This window comes from Podarcis raffonei, chromosome 12 (assembly GCF_027172205.1).
Source record: "Podarcis raffonei isolate rPodRaf1 chromosome 12, rPodRaf1.pri, whole genome shotgun sequence".
Classification (NCBI taxonomy): domain Eukaryota; kingdom Metazoa; phylum Chordata; class Lepidosauria; order Squamata; family Lacertidae; genus Podarcis; species Podarcis raffonei.
Window position 1 is genome coordinate 45,914,142 of NC_070613.1, and position 21,235 is coordinate 45,935,376.

The window sequence follows — 21,235 nt, forward strand, 5'->3', positions numbered from 1 at the left end:
CCTGCTCCTGCCAACCTAGCAGTTCAAAAGCACAAAGTGCAAGTAGATAAATAGGTACCACTCCGGCGGGAAGGTAAACGGCATTTCCGTGTGCTGCTGTGGTTCGCCAGAAGCGGCTTAATCATGCTGGCCACATGACCCGGAAGCTGTCTGCAGACAAACGCTGGCTCCCTCGGCCTATAGAGTGAGATGAGCGCCACAACCCCAGAGTCGGCCACGACTGGACCTAATGGTCAGGGGTCCCTTTACCTTTACTTTACCTATTCATAAACCATAGAATCATAGCAATGTAGAGTTCGAAGGGACCGCGAGGGTCATCTAGTCCAACCCCCTGCAATGCAGGAATAATTTGCCCAATGTGGGGCTTTACCCTGAGATTAAGGGTCATGCTCTACTGACTGAGCTATCCCAGCTGTCAGTTATAGCACTGCAAGTGTTCATGGAACAGCACTTGCAGCTATTTAATTTCCTCTCCCGGTTCTTTGGATCCAACCCTTTACTGCTTCAGATAAAGCTGTCTTGTTAAACTAAAACACATGGTGCGGAAGAGAGGGCTTATTTTATAAAGTCTCCTTTGAGAGACATAAACAGAACCACATGTAAGAAAGAATAAGGAGTATGTTAGAACATCGAGCCACTTTGATAAGGCCCAGATGATAAATGTAGACATAATGTAAGTATTCGAATGGTGTTAATAGCTCTGTTAGGGAACAGGTTTAGCCGAGACGAAACCTTATATTTCAAGCCTTAATAAAGGTGTTGGCTCATGTCAAAATGTTGGTTTAGAATAGAGTTAATAGGGCACAGCCTGACTCCCTCCTTCGGCAATCTTCGCAGAGCTCTGGCCCAATGGTGGCCATTGGTTTGATTTGAATTCATTTTATAATGAATGATTTTAGAGTGTTGTGTTGTGTTGTACTGTTGTACTGTTTTATTGCTGTTAGCCGCCCTGAGCCCGGCTTCGGCTGGGGAGGGCGGGATATAAATAAAAATTATTATTATTATTATTATTATTATTATTATTATTATTATTAGAGTCCCTATAAATTATTCCTGCGGCCAAGATCATAATATGGGAAAGATTTATGCTCATATCTGCTCAATGTTCAGGGTTAGGTAAGCAAACCAATCCCATACTTACCAGGGACTGTTATTTCCAATGTTTATTTTTTTGTAATGCGAACAATCCTGTGAATTCAGACCATAAGAGGAAGCCTGTTGGTTCTGTAAGATAATAAGTTGGTTCAAGTTTTCTAAAAGCTTTGAGGACCACTTTCAGAGAGGATTAGAGGCAGCGTAAAAAGTCCTCTGCATTTGACTTCAGCTTCAAACCGTCTAAGATTGTCTTGTGCCCTAGTGACTGACTTCCCCCTAATCTCAGTATGCCTCCTCTGTCAGGAGCTCAGCCATCATGGAGCAGGAATTCTAACATCCTCTCCAACCTACCATATCCCATCATGCCCTAGGCTAGGGATGTCCTTCATTGCAAGCATTCTGGTGACTCTAGTTGATTAAGAAATTAGATATCATAATAAAAGAATCAGTGGACACACTGATATTCTTTAAGGGTACTCAGAATTTATCATCCAAAGCAGGTGTGCCCATCTGCCTCCCAGCAGTCCTGGCATAAGGCTTTGACATACAACTGTGCATATTTATAGCTTTAAATTGCATGACCTTAAATAGTGTGTTTGATGAAGATCTTGGAATAGCTTGCAACTAAACTAGCAAGTCTTGTTTGCAGTTAAGAATAGAGGAGAAATTCACTTCATATCTAATTGCAACCTTACCTAATTTGCACTTCCTGAAGCAAAAGGAGAGCTAAAATGCAGCAATCCTTCAAAAGTGTCACTTCTCTGAATTTTGCAATCCTGCAGCCAAGAATGTGTCCAAAAATGCACATGTAAAGTATGCATACAAATCCATATATTACTGAAGATAACATACAAAGTGCATCATAGCAGGGGATGTTACTTGCAAAAACGTGTATATTACTCAAAGCTGCATATAAAATGTGTTTATTATGAGAAATTCGCACAAAAATGTTGATGAATTTTCCGGGTGATTGTTGCAACTAAAATTCACAAATTGTTGCAGAAATGTGGAGTCTAACTTTGTAAGCATGAGAAACCACGAGAATCGAAAGTGACAAATTTGTCCATCCCTACCTACAACAAAGGAAAACTGCTATGAAGATTTGTCTAGGGCACACATTAGCTACCAATTCTCACTGTTATTCTTTCAGAGTGCAGGAGAATCGAGCGCCTAGATATTGTTTTCGTCATTGATGGTTCTGGAAGCATCGATCCCAGAGAATACGACATTATGAAAGACTTCATGATCGCTTTGGTGAAGAAATCGGATGTCAGCCAGGACCGAGTTCAGTTCGGAGCTGTCAAATATTCTGCCGAGCCAGAAACCTTTTTCTTTCTCAACACCTACAGCACGAAATCGGAAATCATTAAGGCTATCCAGAATGATAAGCCTATTGGGACAACGACCTACACAGCCAAGGCTCTGAGGTATTCAGAAGGCCTTTTCTCAGAGGAGCACGGCAGCCGCAAGCGCCGCAGTGTCCCCCAGGTCCTTATAGTGATAACCGACGGGGACTCCCATGATGCAGCAGAACTTGATGAAGTGTCCAGGAAACTCAGAGCACATGGCATTGTCATCTATGCCATTGGAATAGAAAGAGCCAAGCCTGGAGAGCTGTTGACCATGGCAGGATCGGAAGACAAATACTTCTATGTCAATTCGTTTGAAGGACTGAAACACCTGTATCCCAAATTGTCTGACAATATATGCAGTGTTTCGAAACCAGGTAGGTAGCTATATCACCATCATTATCATTGGTGTTGTGGGTTTTTTTTAATTTTTATTAAGTACAAATTAGAAAACATACATATTTACAACAAAAGAAAAAGAAAATACATATAACCAAGGGAAAAAATTAGAGAATACTTTGTCTCTTTTCATATTTACAGTTATTTATACCTCTATAAAAGGCTATTCACAATAAAGGAGTGAAATGAAAGATAAGATATCAGGAAAAAGAAAAAAAGAACAAGGAGAAAATAAAGACATAAAAGAAAAGGATCATAGGTGAAAATTTTTAAAAGTAGATAAGTATTCACTATACATAGCTGTTTCCCATCTATATTTATATTCAATTGTATAATTTCATGTTGTCCTTATCTACCTTAAAAAGTGTTGTTGTTTTTTAAAAGACTTCCACCATTTGCCTCACGCGTTTTTAATAATCCGTTCATCAGATCCTCTGTTCTTTATATGAAGAACATCATCATTATCATTGTTATTTCTCACCTTTCCTTCATTGAGCTCAAGGTGGCATACATGGTTCTCCAGCTTTCCATTCTATCCTCACAACAACTTGTGAGGAGAGACAGAGACCAACTCAAGGCCCATCCAGTGAGCTTCATGGCTGAATCTTTAACTTTTGTCTCTCAGGGTCCCAGCCCAACACTCTAACTGCTCCAACACATTGGCCAAAGCGTCTTCCTTTAAATCAAAGTGATAAAGAAGATTCCCTCCCCCCAAAAACCCATATAAAAATACGTCACTTTTTAGTTTCAAGGGCTAATCCACAAACTGGTAAAGATGGTGCACAGAATCAGCTAAATCGAAATATTCCAATTCTCAGTGCAGTCCTAGTCATGTTTACTCAAAGGTAAGTCTTCCTTGCTTTTGAATTATGGTGCTGGAGGAGACTCTTGAGAGTCCCATGGACTGCAAGAAGAACAAACCTATCCATTCCTAAGGAAATCAGCCCTGAGTGCTCACTGGAAGGACAGATCCTGAAGCTGAGGCTCCAATACTTTGGCCACCTCATGAGAAGAGAAGACTCCCTGGAAAAGACCCTGATGTTGGGAGAGATGGAGGGCACAAGGAGAAGGGGACGACAGAGGACGAGATGGTTGGACAGTGTTCTCAAAGCTACCAGCATGAGTTTGACCAAACTGCGGGAGGCAGTGGAAGACAGAAGTGCCTGGCGTGCTTTGGTCCATGGGGTCACAAAGAGTCGGACACGACTAAATGACTAAACAACAACAACAACAAGTCTTCCTTTGTACAGTGAGGGTTGCACCTATTTAGAATTGCATTACATTGCTCGCTTAAAGTTGCTCGTATTTTCCATTTAGTTGTACAGTGGTACCTTGGTTGTCGAACGGCTTGGCTCCTGAACAAATTGGCTCCTGAATGCTGCCAACCCGGAAGTGTGCATTCCGGTTTGCGAACGTTTTCAGAAGCTGAACATCTGACGTGGCTTCCGTGGTTTCCATGGCTTCCGACTGAGTGCAGGAAGCTCTTGCAGCCAACTGGAAGCTGCACCTTGGTTTTCAAACGGTTCCAGGAGTCGAACAGACTCCTGGAACGGATTAAGTCCGACAACCGAGGTACCACTGTATACTCAAAGATAAAGGGTGCTCTCCAATATTAGTCTCATGCTGAATAGGCCCATTGAAATCAGTGCATTTAAGATAAATCCATTGGTTTCAATGGATCAAGTCTAGAACTTAATTGGACATTGCACCCAATATGCTTCCTTACATTCACTCTTACATGCACGGGGAAGCAGCCATTTTGCAGGATTACAGGGGTTAGTTGAGTTGAAACACTTGCATGTCATCTGACAGTGGAGTCCAAGGTTCCATCTAGACAATTGCATTATTTTGTTCCTCTAATCACAGCCAATGCAGAAAGTGTGAGCCAGAAACCCCCGAGGGGGAAATTCATATCTCCTTGTAAGTGTACTTCCTTAGGGACTGAAAGCATCCTTCACAATTAAGGTGATATAGCAAAATACCTATAGGAATATGAGCTAACACACAGCCAGGAATGTCAAAGTGTGTGTGTGTATTATTACATTATTCTCCTAAACCTGTTTCCCCTTCATGTTCTCTCTTCTTATTTTGAGATGTCCTGGTCTACGAATATAACTGTCAGGTGCTGATGTGGTTGCTCGGGAGCAAACAGGCAAGCCTCCAACCTGTCTTTTCCAGGCTTTATTATCTGTACAAACTATTTCCAGTGCAGAGCATCGCAAGTCCATGTTTGCTCAGTCACTAGCAGAATCTGGGAGTGGGCGGTCCTTATACCTTCCCCAGCATAACAGCTGTGTGACCCCCAACCTTCTCCTCCCCTCTCTGCGCCGAAGACTACTGCGCAGAATGGGCGCTGGCAAAGGGGGACTCGCCTCCCCTCCGCTTTGCTCAGGCTCGGTGTTGAGGCTCTCCCTAGCATCTTCTGATCCTTGCACCCCCTCCCCACTGGAGGCGGGGCTTCCCTCCTCGCCAGAGGAAGAACTGCTTCACAAGATCTTCAGAGGCTCCCTGTAACCCAACTGCCCTTCCACCTCTCACATCTGAACTGATGGCAGTTCCCTGACAATAACCTATTTGGTTCTCTGCTCCCACTTCTCCCTTGCAGAATGTGGAATTCCGGCAGATCTTGTATTCCTGATTGACGGCTCTAACAGCATAAGCGACAGCGACTTCAACAAGATGAAGAGTTTTTTGCAAGACGTAGTTCATCCCTTTGACACCGGCCACAACGTGCAAGTTGGTATCGCTCAGTACAGCGACAGGTACAGGGAAGAATTCAGCCTGGATATTTTCCCAGTCAAATCAGAACTTGAAACAAAAATCGGACGCATCCGACAGATGGAAGGACTCCAGACCTACATCGGTGCCGCTCTCGGGAGGGTGAAGCACTACTTTACACCAGAAGGTGGCAGCAGAGTAAATGAAAACATCCAACAGATTTTGCTGGTGATCACAGATGGCCGGTCACATGACAAAGTTGTGAAAGCTTCAGAAGATCTGAGAAAGAGAGGTGTTGACATATATGCCATAGGAGTAGGGAAAATCGACCATTTGCAGCTTAGTCAGATAGCCGGCTCCTCAGATAGGAAATACACAGTTGATAATTTCAGCGAACTGAAGGTAATTAAAAAAAGACTAGTTGATGATATTTGTGAGGAAGAAGATCAAACAAGTAAGTATCCCCACTTCAAGAATTCAAGTAAATCCCCTAATCTTGGGGCCTCGGGGAAAGTGGGATATATGATGGTCCATCCCTCAATCTAATCCAGGCACCCCCAAACTCGGCCCTCCAGCTGTTTTGGGACTACAACTCCCATCATCCCTAGCTAACAGGACCAGTGGTCAGGGATGATGGGAATTGTAGTCCCCAAACAGCTGGAGGGCTGAGTTTGGGGATGCCCGATCTAATCACTGGTGTCCACGTACCTGATTCTAAATGGTAAAAGTTAGATACAATGGTACCTTAGTTTTCGAGCATCTTGGAAGTTGAACGTTTCGGTTTTCGAACACCAAAAACTTGGAAGTAAACAATTCTGTTTTTGAACGTGCCTCAGAAGTTGAATGGCCTCCGCTGAGGTACCACTGTATTTTTCCTAATTATCTCTGTAAATTTGCAGGACGCCCTTTGCGCCTCGGTTTTCGAATGTTTCAGAAGTCCAACGGTCTTCCGGAACAGATTACGTTCGAAAACCGAGGTACCACTGTGTTGATCAATGTGTGATCCATAAATGTCTTATTGTGGGGGGCATTGAATAAAACTCCCCTCCCCCTGCTCAATGTTATATGTTTCCCCATACCAGAATGCAACTTTGACCCGTTGCTTATCAACTCATCTAGATAACTGTCAAGAACCACTTGCAAAGCTAGATGAAATATTTGTCATGGAACAGAGCAACGAAGGATTCATTCGTTTGTTCGTTCAAATGGTCTCATTTTTTTAGTTCTTTTGATATTGATTGTCTCCTAGATCTCCTTTTACAATTGTGGGGTTCCCAGTGATTATTAGCCTCAATCCATATCTCTCTCACCTTCTGTCTTTCACTTTCATTTTCTCCCTTCCAAGTAAATATCTGTTGTGTTTAGTAATTTGGTGGTATTTTCTTCTCTTCATAAAACAGCATGCTTCATGGATGTTGTTGTGGGAATAGATGTCTCCTCACAAAGTCAAGGTGACCATATATTCCACGGACAGTCGCAGCTGGAAACCTACCTTCCAAAAATTATAAATGCCCTCACATCCTTAACAGGTGTGAGCTGCAATGCGGGATCACAGTCGCAAACCAGCGTGGCACTGAAGGTGACGAACACAGAACCGCTGGTGACATCAAAGTTCCAAATTGATAGTGAAAAGCTTTTGAACAGTCTTGTGGGCACCACCATCAAGAATGCATCTCACCTTAATGCAGACTTTTTGGATTCACTTTGGGAAACATTCCAGATCAAATCTGCCGATCGAAGGAAGGTAAGCTCTCCGGCTTCATCCTGGCCTACTCAAACCCAACAATATATTATATAATTTTAATACATTTACAAAGCATTGTTGTTGTTTTTACTTTCCTCTAGGTGCTCCTTGTATTTTCGGATGGCCTGGACGACGACGTGGAAATCCTGGAACAGAAATCAGAAGAGCTCAAGAAAAAAGGTATGTGATGAGTTTGAGGGAATCAATATGATCGACATATATGAAATTTAAAATTTATTTACAGGAGCAGTGTAAAATGTATGAATGCTGATGACATTGAAATGAAATGAAGGGGTTTTAGTGACGAGAGTAAAAGTTTGAAATTATAAATTTGGGAGGTAGGATACTTAAGGACAAAGTGGTAGGATATGAATTTGCTGAACCAACTGTCAAAAAGGGATACAAAAAAGGGAGACGTGAGGAAGTCAGGAAAATAAGTTAATCAATGTTGAATAATTAGAAAAGAGTGATTTGTGTTTTTTCTTATTTTACTTTTGTGTGTTGACTGGTTTTTTTTTCTTCTTTTCTTTTTTTTCTTTTTTAGGTTAAATGTTTGTATTTTATGTATTTTATGTATTGTGAAATCTTGGTTTTGTGCTTTTATTGTCCTTTGTTTGGTAATGTCTTTCCTTATTGTTAAACTTAATAAAATATTATTATAAAAAAACACACAATATGATCGACATATAAAGGCTACTCAGCGGTGAAAGGAAGTAAGAAATTTCTCGGCATTTGAGAGTCAGGAAACAGAGAATTCAGGAGAGCAAATGTGAGTGACAATTTTGAAAGAGGCATGGAATTTGTGTAGGATGCGATATTTGACAAGTGTTCCCCAAAACTCGGCGAAAAGGCTGGAGTCTGGTTTATTATTGTGATTACTGATTTATTAAATATCTACCCACCTTCCTTTAATCGTGGAACTCAAGGCGTCAGATGGTCCCCCATCCAGACACTGACTAGACCTAAACCTGTGCAGATTGAGTAAGGCGGTTGCATCCTGTGACCTCAGTGTGGTGTAGTGGTTAAGAGCAGTAGACTCGTAATCTGGTGAACCGGGTTCGCTTCCCCGCTCCTCCACATGCAGCTGCTGGGTGAGCTTGGGCCAGTCACACTTCTCTGAAGTCTCTCAGCCTCACTCACCTCTCAGAGTGTTTGTTGTGGGGGAGGAAGGGAAAGGAGAATGTTAGCCGCTTTGAGACTTATTTGGGTAGTGATAAAGAGGGATATCAAATCTAAAGTCTCTTCTCAGATCAGGCCCTGGTCCCTCAGAAATATGAAGCAGGCATCTTATGCCACATGTTTCTGTTCCATGGCCATAATGTTCCAGATGAGGTTCAAGGTAGATATGGTGAAGAACCCATTTGAGTGTCTACCCCACTCACATTTAAAGTCTGTGTACATGAGAAGAAGCGCATTGGGAAGGTCTGGCCAAACCTATTTCCTCTCCCCGATCGGATGCCACTGCATTCCACTGCCTGAAGCAAGTTTCTCTTAGTTCTTGTTTTTTGCTAATAGGAGAAATAAGCAGGGGAAACTGCTTAGAACAGCAGAGCACAGGGAGATTGGTAGAGGTACATATTTTCTTCGCCTCTCCTTTGTTGTTCATCATTGCAATAGAATTGAAACGATGTATTCCAAGTGTCCCTGTTTGCCCAGGACATTCACGGAATTACAGAAGCCATCCTGGAATTTGATCCTGGAATCATCATCATTATTATTATTTATGGACTTTATATACCGCCCTATACCCGGACGTCTCAGGGCGGTTCACAGAATAAAATCAAAATATAAAACCACAATATACGTAATCAAAATAAAAACAACAACCCGATTATTAAGTAGTGGGTGGACATAGCAGACAACACAGAGATTTCTCCAAGTAGTTCTTTATAAGTAAGCTGGAACTGAACTGAACAGCAAACAGCTCAGCCAGGCTGCTTTTATAGGCAGCCGGCTGTCAACACTTTAACAACAACAACCAAGGGTTTCCTGCCTAAATTAACTTACATGGACCTGAGTGAAAACTATATACACAATACCCCTGGTGGCCAGGGTGAGAACTTCAATACATAACACCTGCCATATTTTTTTTGGGGGGGGGGTCGGGTCAAAGTTGTTGGGCATGCCAAAAGACGGTGTTTTGATTTCTAAAACTCCATGTTATACGCTCACAAATCACAGTCAACATTTCAAACAGGATTGGATGCGCTGATAACTGTCGTTCTGGAAGGGGCTGAAAAAATTAACGATCTTCAATATATTGAGTTTGGGAAAGGATTTGGATACAGGACGCAACTGAATATTGGCATGAGAAATATTGCCAGTCATCTGTCCAAGTATGTGGTAAGTAAATCACCAAAGAACCAACTTACAGATGTTAAATTCCACTTTGTTCGATGGCTCTTTCTGAAACCTTCAAGGCTTAAGCAGGGAGAAGGCAGATCAGGCTTTTTTTGAAGTGAGTGAGACCTAAATCAGTTACTACTAAGGTTGCTTCCGCACTAGAGCTCTGTAATGCTGTTGAAATATTGCTTTTCCATCGCTTCAAAATGAAGGTTATACAAAGGACAGAATATAGTGTTATATTATCCAGCAATGCTCCCCACCGCCTCTACCCTTCTATAATGTCTGCTTAGAAATAAGTTCCATTCAGAAAAATAATAATTTCCATTGTTACCTGGAAGCTTGTGTTTTCCCTTTTATTCCTATTACATTAAAATAGGTGATAACATTGAAATACAGTGGTACCTCGGGTTAAGTACTGAATTCATTCCGGAGGTCTGTACTTAACCTGAAACTGTTCTTAATCTGAAGCACCACTTTAGCTAATGGGGCCTCCTGCTGCCGCCACGCTGCCGGAGCCCGATTTCTGTTCTTATCCTGAAGCAAAGTTCTTAACCTGAAGCACTATTTCTGGGTTAGCAGAGTCTGTAACCTGAAGCATATGAAACCTGAAGCGTATGTAACCCAAGGTACCACTGTAAAGCAGTACATTAACACCCCTCTGCCCCTGAAAAACTGAACTATACAAGGGGCAGTTCAGGAGTAATCCACCAGCTGTGCTGAACAGGGAAGCAATAAATTAGGCTAAACTTGCAGACAGGAAGCTTTTGATTAAGGGAGCTGTTCCCTTTAAAAGCCTGAAAAGTGTTTTGCGGGTGCCTAATGGCCAGGCTGGTGTTGCTATAGCAAATATATAGTGGCACCCCCCCTTAAATCACTGCAAATCATGGGGAAAAATCAGAGGACAACACAAGAAATGCTTCAGTGCAATTGTTTGATGATGCTGTGTGGTCTCTAGAAACGGACTCTAGAAAAGCAGCGACACTTGTGAAATTCATTCCAATATTTATTTATTTATTTTATCTAGAAAATGTATAGAAGTTCTCGATCAAAATGCTTTGCAGGCACAAATAAGACTGGAGAGAAAACACACAACTAAAACCCACAGTTCAATTAAAATGTATAACATACAAAACCAGCATCGTTAAAAACAAATGCATATAAAAACCAATATACACAAAACCATCATAATTAAAAACAGATACAAAACAAATAAAGTTAGTTTTAGAAGCTGATGTAGGTAACTAAAATTATATTTCTGAATAGGCTTGCTGATGCAAATATGTTTTCAACAGGCATCTAAAACATAGGCAGGGATTTCCAAAGCGCATATTCTGCCTGGCTAAGTAAAGGAAGAAATCCTAGCAATTGCACAATGGACATTAATGTGGCACTTGCAAAAATGGAACTTCTGCAGATCAAAGCAACTGAATAGGTGCATATGGGGGAAGGCAATACCTTCAGCAAATAGAATGATTAACTTTCATTGGGTTGGGGCTAAAACAGCAGCAATGTGGGGGCAGTTGATAACCATGCATGATTAAAAACTGTAGACGAATCCTGTCATTGTGTCATATTGGTGTAGCAATCCTATACAAATTTGTTCCCAAAGTGTGACAGGTTGCACTTCAGAATTCTAAGAGTTCATTCCGGTCTTTCTCTCTCTTTTTATACACATTTTTTTGGTTTTTTAAACATATCATTTCCAACAATCATATAACATAACTTCTTATCTTATACAATATTTTAGACTTCCGTCAACTCCTGATGATTTTTCATTCTTTATCACCTATTCTGCATTTCTTAATTTCTCTATTTCTCTTAATTATCATTGACTAATAACTCTCCTCATAGTCTTTCTTGCAATATTTCAAATAGTCCTCTTTACGGAACTACTTGCAGTCCTACTAGCATAATCTGTTCATTACAATTACTTTTCAGATAGTTCCCATATTTACTCCAGTCTTCTAAGAATCTCCGGTCCCGCAGGTCTCAAACCTTTCCTGCTAATTTATCTAATTCTGCATAGTCCATCAATTTCAACTATCATTCTGTTCTTTCTCAGGCTAATATCGCCGAGCGAACATGTTGCTGTGTGTTTTGCAAATGTGTCGGTGAAGAGGGAGAAGCAGGAGACCCAGGAAGATATGGGATGAAGGCAAGGAATTTGGAATTTAACCAGAGAGGCGCTGTCCTCAAAAGCCTCTGATAGTTTCGTGTGCTCTGAAAATTATATTTGGTGTTAATAAGTCTCCTTGATCTCCATTTTAGGGCCTTCAAGGTGTTAGAGGAAGTCCAGGACACTTAGGAGAAGAAGGGGAAGCTGTAAGCTATTAAGTTACATACATACATTTTTTGGGTGGGGTGGGGGAGTAGAATATTTTCAAATATTGATCATAATCCAAAGGGCACGCAACTCTGTCTCTGAGTAGAAGGTGCTCTGGGTTTGCCTTGCTGAAACACGAGGCATTTCCAAGCCACATGGCAAGACTCTTCTGAAACTTAGATGTCAAAGAGAAAAATAACTACCAAACTTTTAGAAGACATCTGAAGGCAGCCCTGTTTAGGGAAGCTTTTAATGTTTAATAGGTTATTGTATTTTAGTGTTTTGTTGGAAGCTGCCCAGAGTGGCTGGGGAAACCCAGCCAGGTGGGCGGGGTATAAATAAATTATTATTATTATTATTATTATTATTATTATTATTATTATTGGAATTTCAAGGATGGCATGAAAGGAGGGTGATGCCTGCTGTCCCCCCCAAAAAAAGATTCAACTGGGTGTGTACGGCATCACAGCAGTTTCACTTTTCTCTTGTCCCCTAACTGAAAGGGATACCAGTCCTTCATGTCACAACTTCCCTCTCTTAATGGTCCTGCTTATTTTTGTTGCCAGGGCCCACGAGGGATGCCAGGGCCAGATGGAGAAAGGGGCGACAAGGGTTGCCGTGGTAACCGAGGACCCAAGGCAAGCATCAGCTATAACTGCATTCCTTTCTGACGCATAGCGAAATGTTCCTTGCGATCTTCTTGTGTCTAACAGTCCTCAAATTGACACGAGCTCTTCTGATCCTTTTCAGGGGCAGAGAGGAATAGTGGGCCGAAAGGTACAGAAAAGTGTTTTCTCCTCCTTTCCTGAATAAGTATGAATGTGTGTTCGTGTCTTAAATGAGCATCGCTTGCAAATGGTGGTATGACAAATTTGGTACGATCAGATATGGCCCTCTATTGCTGTTGACTCCATCTAACAAAACCACGGCATGAAACTTCAAAAATGAACCACGCTACTCGTAAGTAAGGCTGCAGCCCTAACTCCACTCACCTGGAAGTAAGCAATTCTGAATTCCATAGGTAAAAGGTAAAGGTAAAGGACCCTACGACGGTTAAGTCACGGCGACTATGGGGTTGCAGCACTTATCGCGCTTTCAGACTAAGGGAGTCGGCGTTTGTCCACAGACAGCTTTCTGGGTCATGTGGCCAGCATGACTAAACCGCTTCTGGTGCAATGGGACACTGTGATGGAAACTAGAGCACACAGAAACGCCGTTTACCTTCCCGCCGCAGCGGTACCTCTTTATCTACTTGCACTGGTATGCTTTGGAACTGCTAGGTTGGCAGGAGCTGGCACAGAGCAATGGGAGCTCAACCTGTTGTGGGGATTCGAACCACTGACCTTCTGATCGGCAAGCCCAAGAGGCTCAGTGGTTTAAACCACAACGCCACCATAGGACTTACATATAACTTACATGTAAGTATACAGATTGGCTCTGCTGCTGTGCCCACATCACACGAAGCTATCTGCTGCCTCACCCCTTCCCCTGTCAGTAACCAGAAGTGATGTGTGGCATTGGGAAACCAATTAAGCAACGCTGCCCCACCCTTCTGGCTTAAAAGACTAAATAAATTCATGGTTGGGAAGTGGGGAAGAGAGAAAGGAGTTGTTTACAGACTGCCTGGATATGATTCCTTCTTCCCTGCTGACCTCACCTCAAGACTGCCTTCCCTTTCAATAGCCTTGGATCGCTCTGAGTGGACCCAACTTGGCCAGGGCAATCTGGAGCTGCCTTAACCTAATTTGGTGGAATCCTGGGTTGACCCGAATCAGCCTGATTTGGATCAGCTCCAGGACTGGAAGTAGTATGAGCTAGGTAAAGGTAAAGGAACCCCTGACTATTAGGTCCAGTCATGGCTGACTGTGGGGTTGCAGCGCTCATCTCGCTTTATTGGCTGAGGGAGCTGGCGTACAGCTTCCAGGTCATGTGGCCAGCATGACTGAGCCGCTTCTGGCAAACCAGAGCAGCGCACGGAAATGCCGTTTACCTTCCCACCAGAGTGGTACCTATTTATCTACTTGCACTTTGATGTGCTTTCAAACTGCTAGGTTGGCAGGAGCAGGGACCGAGCAACGAGAGCTCACCTCATCGCGGGGATTCAAACTGGTTTTTTTTTTAAGCGTTTATTAATTTTCCAATAAAAACATCCAATTAACATATCAAATCCAATCCAATAAAAAATAAAAAACTAAAATAAAAAAGGTCCAATTGTCTTCCAAATTGTAATAATTTTGTTTTGACTTCCCATGGTCTGAATTTTGAAGTGCATTCAACATCATAGTCCTGCCTCTCAGCATCCTCAATGTTATTCATAATTCCATGTCCGATTTTTCCCTTCCACATTTTGACTCTGGTTCTACGATCCTCATTCATGTCAGAAAGCAGATACCTTTTTTCCTATGGAGTGCAGATTTGTCCGTATGTAGTACTCCTTCAACTGTTTTTTCATCGCACCGCTTCATTTAATTGCATCCAATTTCAAAGTTCTGTCCAGCTCTTTGAGAGCTGTTATTTTGGCAGCTCCCAGATCGTTAATCTTTCCCATCCCGGTGTTATCAAAGAAACAGAGAGAAATTTCTTTCTGTAACCTCCTTGTTGATTTATCTTAAACAGACTGTTTGCAGAGTAGCCATATATCAGACAGTTAGCAATTGGCCTTTGGAATCCTCCCAAGTCCCCCCTCCGGGCCCTAGAGGGGGGCTGCCAGACATCCATTTAGCCCTCTCGCTCGCTTGTAATAAAAAAAAAATCTTTTTGCAAACAGTTGTGTATGTAATATTGTTTCCAATCTTTTCCAGTCTTTATAACCAACCATCCGTTGGCTCCTGTTTCTCTTAATCAGGGAAAGTATTTCAGATCTTCAGTAACGACGTAGTGGGTAGAAGCCATTTTATCCTCTAATTTGGTGATAGGGTTAGGATTTTGCTGGAAGACCTTAAAGCATTCCCTGAGTATAAGTTTTGCCTGGATGCATTCACGGTCAAACCATTTTTTGTTGGTAGGGGACTCATTGTGGTTAGGTCTCCTGAGTCTTGACAATAACGGTTGGAGTTTTCGGATTAAAGTGTTATAATGGTCAATTGGGGAGGTCTCTTCAGTGTCATTGGAGGTCAGATCAGCCCAGAGGAGTTGACCTTCCATTGATTGTGTCCAAATGCTAAAATTGTTATTAACATAAGGGGACCATTTAATTCTGGATCTGCCTATTTGTTGTAGAACATTAGGATCAGGTGTCTGTGGGGCGAGCCCACATCTAGAGGGTTCCCAAAATTCAGTCCTTTTAAGATTTAGGGGTAGATGGTCACTTTCGGTCCTTATATCTACAGTAAATTCAATATATTCATCAAAGAGTTCTTGGGAGACAAGGATGTAGTCAATAACAGAATGCCTTAAGCCTGACCAATAAGTAAATTGGCCAGGGCAGTCTCCCGAGGAGAGGCCGTTTAAAATAACAAGGTTTAATCTAAATGCCATTAGAAAAAGACATGTACCAGCAAAATTGGTAACTGGGTCAAGTGAATGACGCCTGAATAGGGGCCAATGTTCATCATTAGCATTTAGGGGACCCATTCCACTTTCGTTGATTAGCTGTTCGTCTGAGTGGCCTAGCCTTGCATTAAAGTCCCCACCAATAATTAAGGAGGCAGAGGGAAATTTATTTGAGACAAGGAGAATGCAGTCTTCCAGTTCGTTCCAGATGTTTTTAAGATCAGTTTGTTTCATAAGTGGGTGAATATAAACATTGATGCATATGATCTTAAAGTGGGTAGAGAATATTTTAACAGCCAAAATCCATTTTTTATTGATTTTCAATTGAATAGGGGAGGTTCCTAGCTCTGTCGATACGAAGGTGCTCAGACCTCCCGCCGGTCTTCCACCTTTTGGGCCGATTGAGGCACAGGAATGGAAAGCAAAATAATTATGTAGTTCAAAAGGATTTTGCATCCAGGTTTCTTGGAGCAGGATGATCTTGAACTGTGATACGTAGGTTAGAACGTCTTTGTCCATTGTTTTCGATTGCCATCCAGCAACGTTCCAGGATAGTAGTAGAGGTGAGAGTCATTTTGTCTCTTCAATAGCATCTAGGGCTTTCCCGGGGTCGTGGAAGATGCATCCATTGGATGGTGAAGTCACCGGTAATGTGATTAGGGGCGCCACAGAGATTTCGGCGTGGATTTCAGTTGGGCAGAGTAGGGGTGTGTGTTCTGACGTGACCTGAGGAGATTCATATCCCAATTTTCTCTCCAAGTTAGGTGGAGTATTTGCCTCTTTTGTGGGTGCTAGGTCTTCAGGGTTGCGGAGATAGAGTAATAACTCATCTAGTCTGTCCGTTATCTCTGTTTGTTCGGCTTTTGGCAGATGGGAGAAGGAAACAAGTAACTCCTGCTCCATCGAATTCTCTAGATGAGTAGCCTTTGATAGGAGTGGCATGGGGGTCTCTGTCCAACTTATTAAGTCTGAGGGTGGAGAGGTAGAGCTCGTAGTAGGTGGGGTGCCCTCATTTTTAATTGCTTTCCTTTTAGCTTATCCTCCTTTGTTTTCGTCTTTAACAGACATTTCCGGTCTTAAAAAAGAAGTGGCTGCGAGTAGATCCCAATTATATATGAAAGTCCATCTGAACTCACTTTCGAAGAGCAATTTAAGTTCTTAATGAGGCTTGGCATGCATTACGGATTGTTGATGTTAAGGATAAAAGAATGTTTTTTTACATACCAAGCCCCTCCACATTCCAAACGTCATGATGAGGATCTCTTTGAAGTTCGATCTTTTGCACCAGAGACTGTAGATACTGCAGGTTTTTTCCAGCTTCTTTAATTCAGAGCGTGTCTGTTTGTTTTCCAAATCTTTATATTTTCCCAAACAGATGCGTCCGGCTATGGGGTGGCATCGCAGGAGTGTCAGCCATCCCTAGCTCCATGACCCAGTGCCCCTGCCGTCTGCCACATCGGCAATCTGGGGCAGACCGCGGGTCGTTGAGACAGTCCTCCCCTGCCCTGGGGAGGCTGCCAGGGGTAATTACCCCCATATCAGCCCTGAATTATCGGAACGGCTGAGGTCCGATTGTGTGGGATCCACCATTTTCCACCGCCGGAAACAGGAATGCGGGGATTCAAACTGTTGACCTTCTGATCGGCAAGTCCTCAGCTCTGTGGTTTAACCCACAGCGCCACCCGCTATGAGCTAGACAGAACAATTGCTCTTGTGCTCTTCTTTGTGAACTTCCTGCGGGCAAACGGTTGGCCATTTGGGGAAGCAGGATGCTGCAGTAGACGACCCTCTGATCTGCTCCAACGAAGCTCTCTTTATGTTCTTACGGAATTGTGTCACTATTCAATTCAATTCAAATTCAATTCAAAATCCTTTATTAGGCATATCACACCTCACATTAACAAACAAACATCATATACAGACTGTATAAATACGGGCTCAGGGAACACAATTTATCCCAGTCCTATTCTTAACTCCAAGAAATAAATCGATGTACATAAATAATATAATACAACACAGCAATATCACCTACCATTAAAAACCACTAAGTCTCTTTATCATGGCCCATTCTTTCTTCATGGACAGCACTTAAAAATTCAGCCGCTATTAAAGTAATTTGATCATCGCTGTCCGCCAGCAGGTCCTGAACAGTTGGTTGTGTAAAAAACTGTCTATTAAATTTTAGGGCCTCAAATAATTGTCTTCTGGCATAGCTGCCAAAATCACAGGAAAAGAATATATGCTCTAGAGTATCGGGTTCCTGTTTTCTACATTTACAGAGACGCTCTGATTCTGGGATACCTAAGTATCTTCCTCTCACTACCGCCGAGGGAAACATGTTAAATCTGGCCAACATAAACAGCCTACACGATTCATGTTTCTTCAGATTTGTCATGTATCCCTTTTGGAAATCTCTACACAAAGGGAGATTTAGGTGGATAGGAGAGCAGGTGCTGTGCTTTGCAACCTCAAGCATGGCGAGAACACTTTTTTCTGTGAGGGTCTTCCTGATAATTTCCCATATATCTTTGGGATCAGAGATTTCAAAATCAGTTACAGTGAGCCCTATCGAATCCAGTTTTCTCCTACAAATCAATGATAGATTGTAGATTGCACTATCACTTAAAAGATCGTAAAGTATAGAATTAGGGGATAGGGCTCTATAATGGAGGAAGATCCAATATTTCAAGGTCCTCAGCCATGCTCTTACTGATAAAGGCAGTATTCCCAGCTCACAACATATTGTTTCATATTTTACAGAGTTTGCAAGTCCTAATAATGACCTCAAAAGGGATGCGTGAAATTTATCCAACCTCTTGAGGTCACCTGAAATCCACACTGGTGTGCCGTATAGAAGTTGGGCACAGAGTTTCATGTCAATCACTCACAATACAGCTGGAATAAATCTGTTTCCTACTGGAGAAAAAAAATAGGATTTAATATGGTGGGCTGTCACTTTGGCCTTAACTATTGCAGCACATATATGTGTATTCCAATTCATATTATTTTTGAATGTGATTCCCAGATAATTTAAGTGCTTAACTTCCTGTATTAGATGTCCATTAATTATACAGCCTTTTGGGTTCCCTCTCTTTCTGAATTGCATAATCTTTGTTTTATCATAATTAATTTTGAGATTATTGAGAGAGCAGTAGTTTGAGAAACTCTTAAATAATTTTTTTAAACCCAAAACAGAGAGTGAAATAATTACAGCATCATCTGCATAAAGTAATAAAAAGAGTGGGCTATTGTTTAAATAAGGAGTATGAGTGGTTGCGTTTTGAAGAAATAATGGTAGGTCAGATAAAAATAGATTAAATAGGGTAGGGGCCAAGATACAGCCTTGCCTAACTCCTCGATTATTCAGAATAGGACCTGCAAGTCTACCATCTTTTGATACTTTAACATATATTTGGTTATTAGAATGTAAACTTTGAATCAGTGTAAGTAGATATGGGTCGATACCAAGGTGTTCTAGTTTAGTCCATAGTTTATTGCGGTCGACCGAATCAAAGGCACTTTTTAAATCCACAAATGCCACAAAGAGTTTTCGTTTATTTCTCATGACATATTTATCCACAAGAAGACTTAACACTAGACACTGGTCAAGAGTTGACGAGCCTGCCTTAAAACCAGCCTGCTCTTTACCAGGTAGACCTTTTGTCAGCATCCATTCTTCCAATTTAATAAGCAGAGATTTGGCATAGATTTTACTTATGCATGGTAACAAACTTATAGGCCTGTAGTTCTCTTGGCAATTCCTATCACCTTTTTTAAAGATCGGTACCACTATTGAGTTGTTCCACGACTTAGGTACAAGGGCTGAGTGATAGATAGAATTAAAAAGCGGTACAAATTTATTGGCCCACCATCTTGGGATGCGCTCTTCTGTGAGAGCAGCCTAGCTTAATTTTAATTTTTGGAAAGTTAAGCCGAGGCCTTTTTTGTTCCAGGAGACATTTGGTTAACGGAGGGTGTTTGGGGTGACTTCTCATTCTTGTTGCTTCCGGGTTTTTAAAGTTTTTTTTAAAGCAGTTTATGGAAATAGCTTTTTGTTAGACAGTCAACAGCTGAGCTATAAATGAAGTCAATAAATGCAGGCATACAATCTGCGCTAACCACATGGGTGCGTGTTGTAGATCTTTACTTGGGGGTGTTAGAAGAGTAACTGCAGGAAAACAGCCATCACATTGCTTTACAGCTGCAATCCTACATTCAGTTACCAGGGAGTAAGTCCTGCTCAATTCAATGAGAATTACTTCTGAGCAGACACGCATAGGATTGTGCTGTCAGTAATGCAGAAATGAGGCCCCAGTTGCTATAACACTAATAAAAATTATTTTGTGAACTTCAGTTCCTGAGGTTCTGAAGTTTTCAGAGTGGTGGGCTCGACTGTGGAGTTCCTTTAAGCAATTAAAAAATAATAATCAGATAACAATAGAGGAAAATACTTAAGAAATAATTGCTGTACATCTTTTGTTACATTTTGTATTAAACAGCACATTAATTAATGTATTAACTGCTGGGTCTTGTGGAACTCATTGCAAAGCACTCTGCAGGGGTATTTGAAATAGAATTTGCAAGATCTGACAGTGTCTGTAAACATGTGCTTAATACTGAGATGAATTTGGCAAATAATTCCTGGTTTTTGTGTTCTTGCAGGGAAACAAGGGAGATAATGGATTTGATGGCGTTAATGGAGAGCCAGTAAGATTTTCATTTCTTCGTTTTGCCTTTCAGTGTTCTGTTTGAATTAGCGAACATATCCCATCCCCCCAATAGAGTTAATCACATACTTATAGGCCATTTAATGTATCTTCTTCAGGGTTCTTCTGGACCTCCAGGAATTAAAGGAGAAAAGGGTGACCCAGGATGCCAGGTAATTTCATTTTCTCCTTTTAGATACCTGTAGCTCACTTGTCAAAGAAACTTGACTTTACAGTAAGAATAAAAGTATAACATTTTACAATAATTCAGCAAAAGTAATAAAATGAATACCATAAATAGAAACAGCAATAAAAACACGGCAATAACTGGCCCGGCATTTTAAAAAAAGTAGTTAAGAGAGGCAACTCTCGGTTAAGTGCTTGGGAGAATGAAATGGCCTTTGTCTGGCACTGATAAGCCTCGGTGGGAGCTGCTTTTAATCTTCTTAGCATGGAAAGTTTGCTTCTGTTAACAGAGAAACTTTATGTCTGCCTTGAGCCTAAACAGCAGCCCGTTTAATGCCAAACACATCAGTCACACAAAATAATGGCTCGCTTATATCTTCTTGTTCTAAAGCTCTCATGCACTTTGTTATTCTTCAAAGGGCAGCCCAGGACCAAGGGGACTCCCTGGTGATCGCAGCGAAAAGGGCTTCCGAGGAGACGCAGTAAGTTTTGTTTTCCAGAGGCAAGGGAGAAGGAAATGACTCTGCTCACTGCCCTGATACTGCATCTGCATTTGGCTGTCTCTCTCTCTCTCTTTTGCAAGCGTGGGACTGCTTTATTTTTCCATGTCAGTTTTAAATATGCAAGAGGAGCAAGTGTGGAAGGCTTGACAAAATTAAACAAGGTTCCCCCTTCTAGCTAAGGGTCTTCTACCAGTGGGTCTATTCCCTCCCCAACTCCTTACATGCTGCAAGTTATATAAAAGGTAAAGGGACCCCTGACCATTAGGTCCAGTCATGACCGACTCTGGGATTGCCGCGCTCATCTCGCTTTACAGGCCGAGGGAGCCAGCGTATGTCCGCAGACAGTTTTTCCGGGTCATGTGGCCAGCATGACT

The 21,235-nt window shown here is 41.8% G+C and overlaps 1 protein-coding gene across 1 annotated transcript in view; it reads left to right on the top strand.

Moving 5' to 3' along the window:
• The window catches only part of LOC128398394 (collagen alpha-6(VI) chain-like), a 75,006-nt gene that overhangs the window by 14,543 nt on the left and 39,228 nt on the right, over positions 1–21,235 (top strand). Inside the window, exons 6-17 of the mRNA XM_053359407.1 lie at positions 2,246–2,821; positions 5,449–6,015; positions 6,962–7,305; positions 7,407–7,485; positions 9,503–9,648; positions 11,714–11,806; positions 11,920–11,973; positions 12,541–12,612; positions 12,725–12,751; positions 20,129–20,173; positions 20,292–20,345; positions 20,778–20,840. Coding sequence (XP_053215382.1) covers positions 2,246–2,821; positions 5,449–6,015; positions 6,962–7,305; positions 7,407–7,485; positions 9,503–9,648; positions 11,714–11,806; positions 11,920–11,973; positions 12,541–12,612; positions 12,725–12,751; positions 20,129–20,173; positions 20,292–20,345; positions 20,778–20,840 — 2,120 coding nt within the window. The remainder of the gene's footprint in view (positions 1–2,245; positions 2,822–5,448; positions 6,016–6,961; positions 7,306–7,406; positions 7,486–9,502; positions 9,649–11,713; positions 11,807–11,919; positions 11,974–12,540; positions 12,613–12,724; positions 12,752–20,128; positions 20,174–20,291; positions 20,346–20,777; positions 20,841–21,235) is intronic.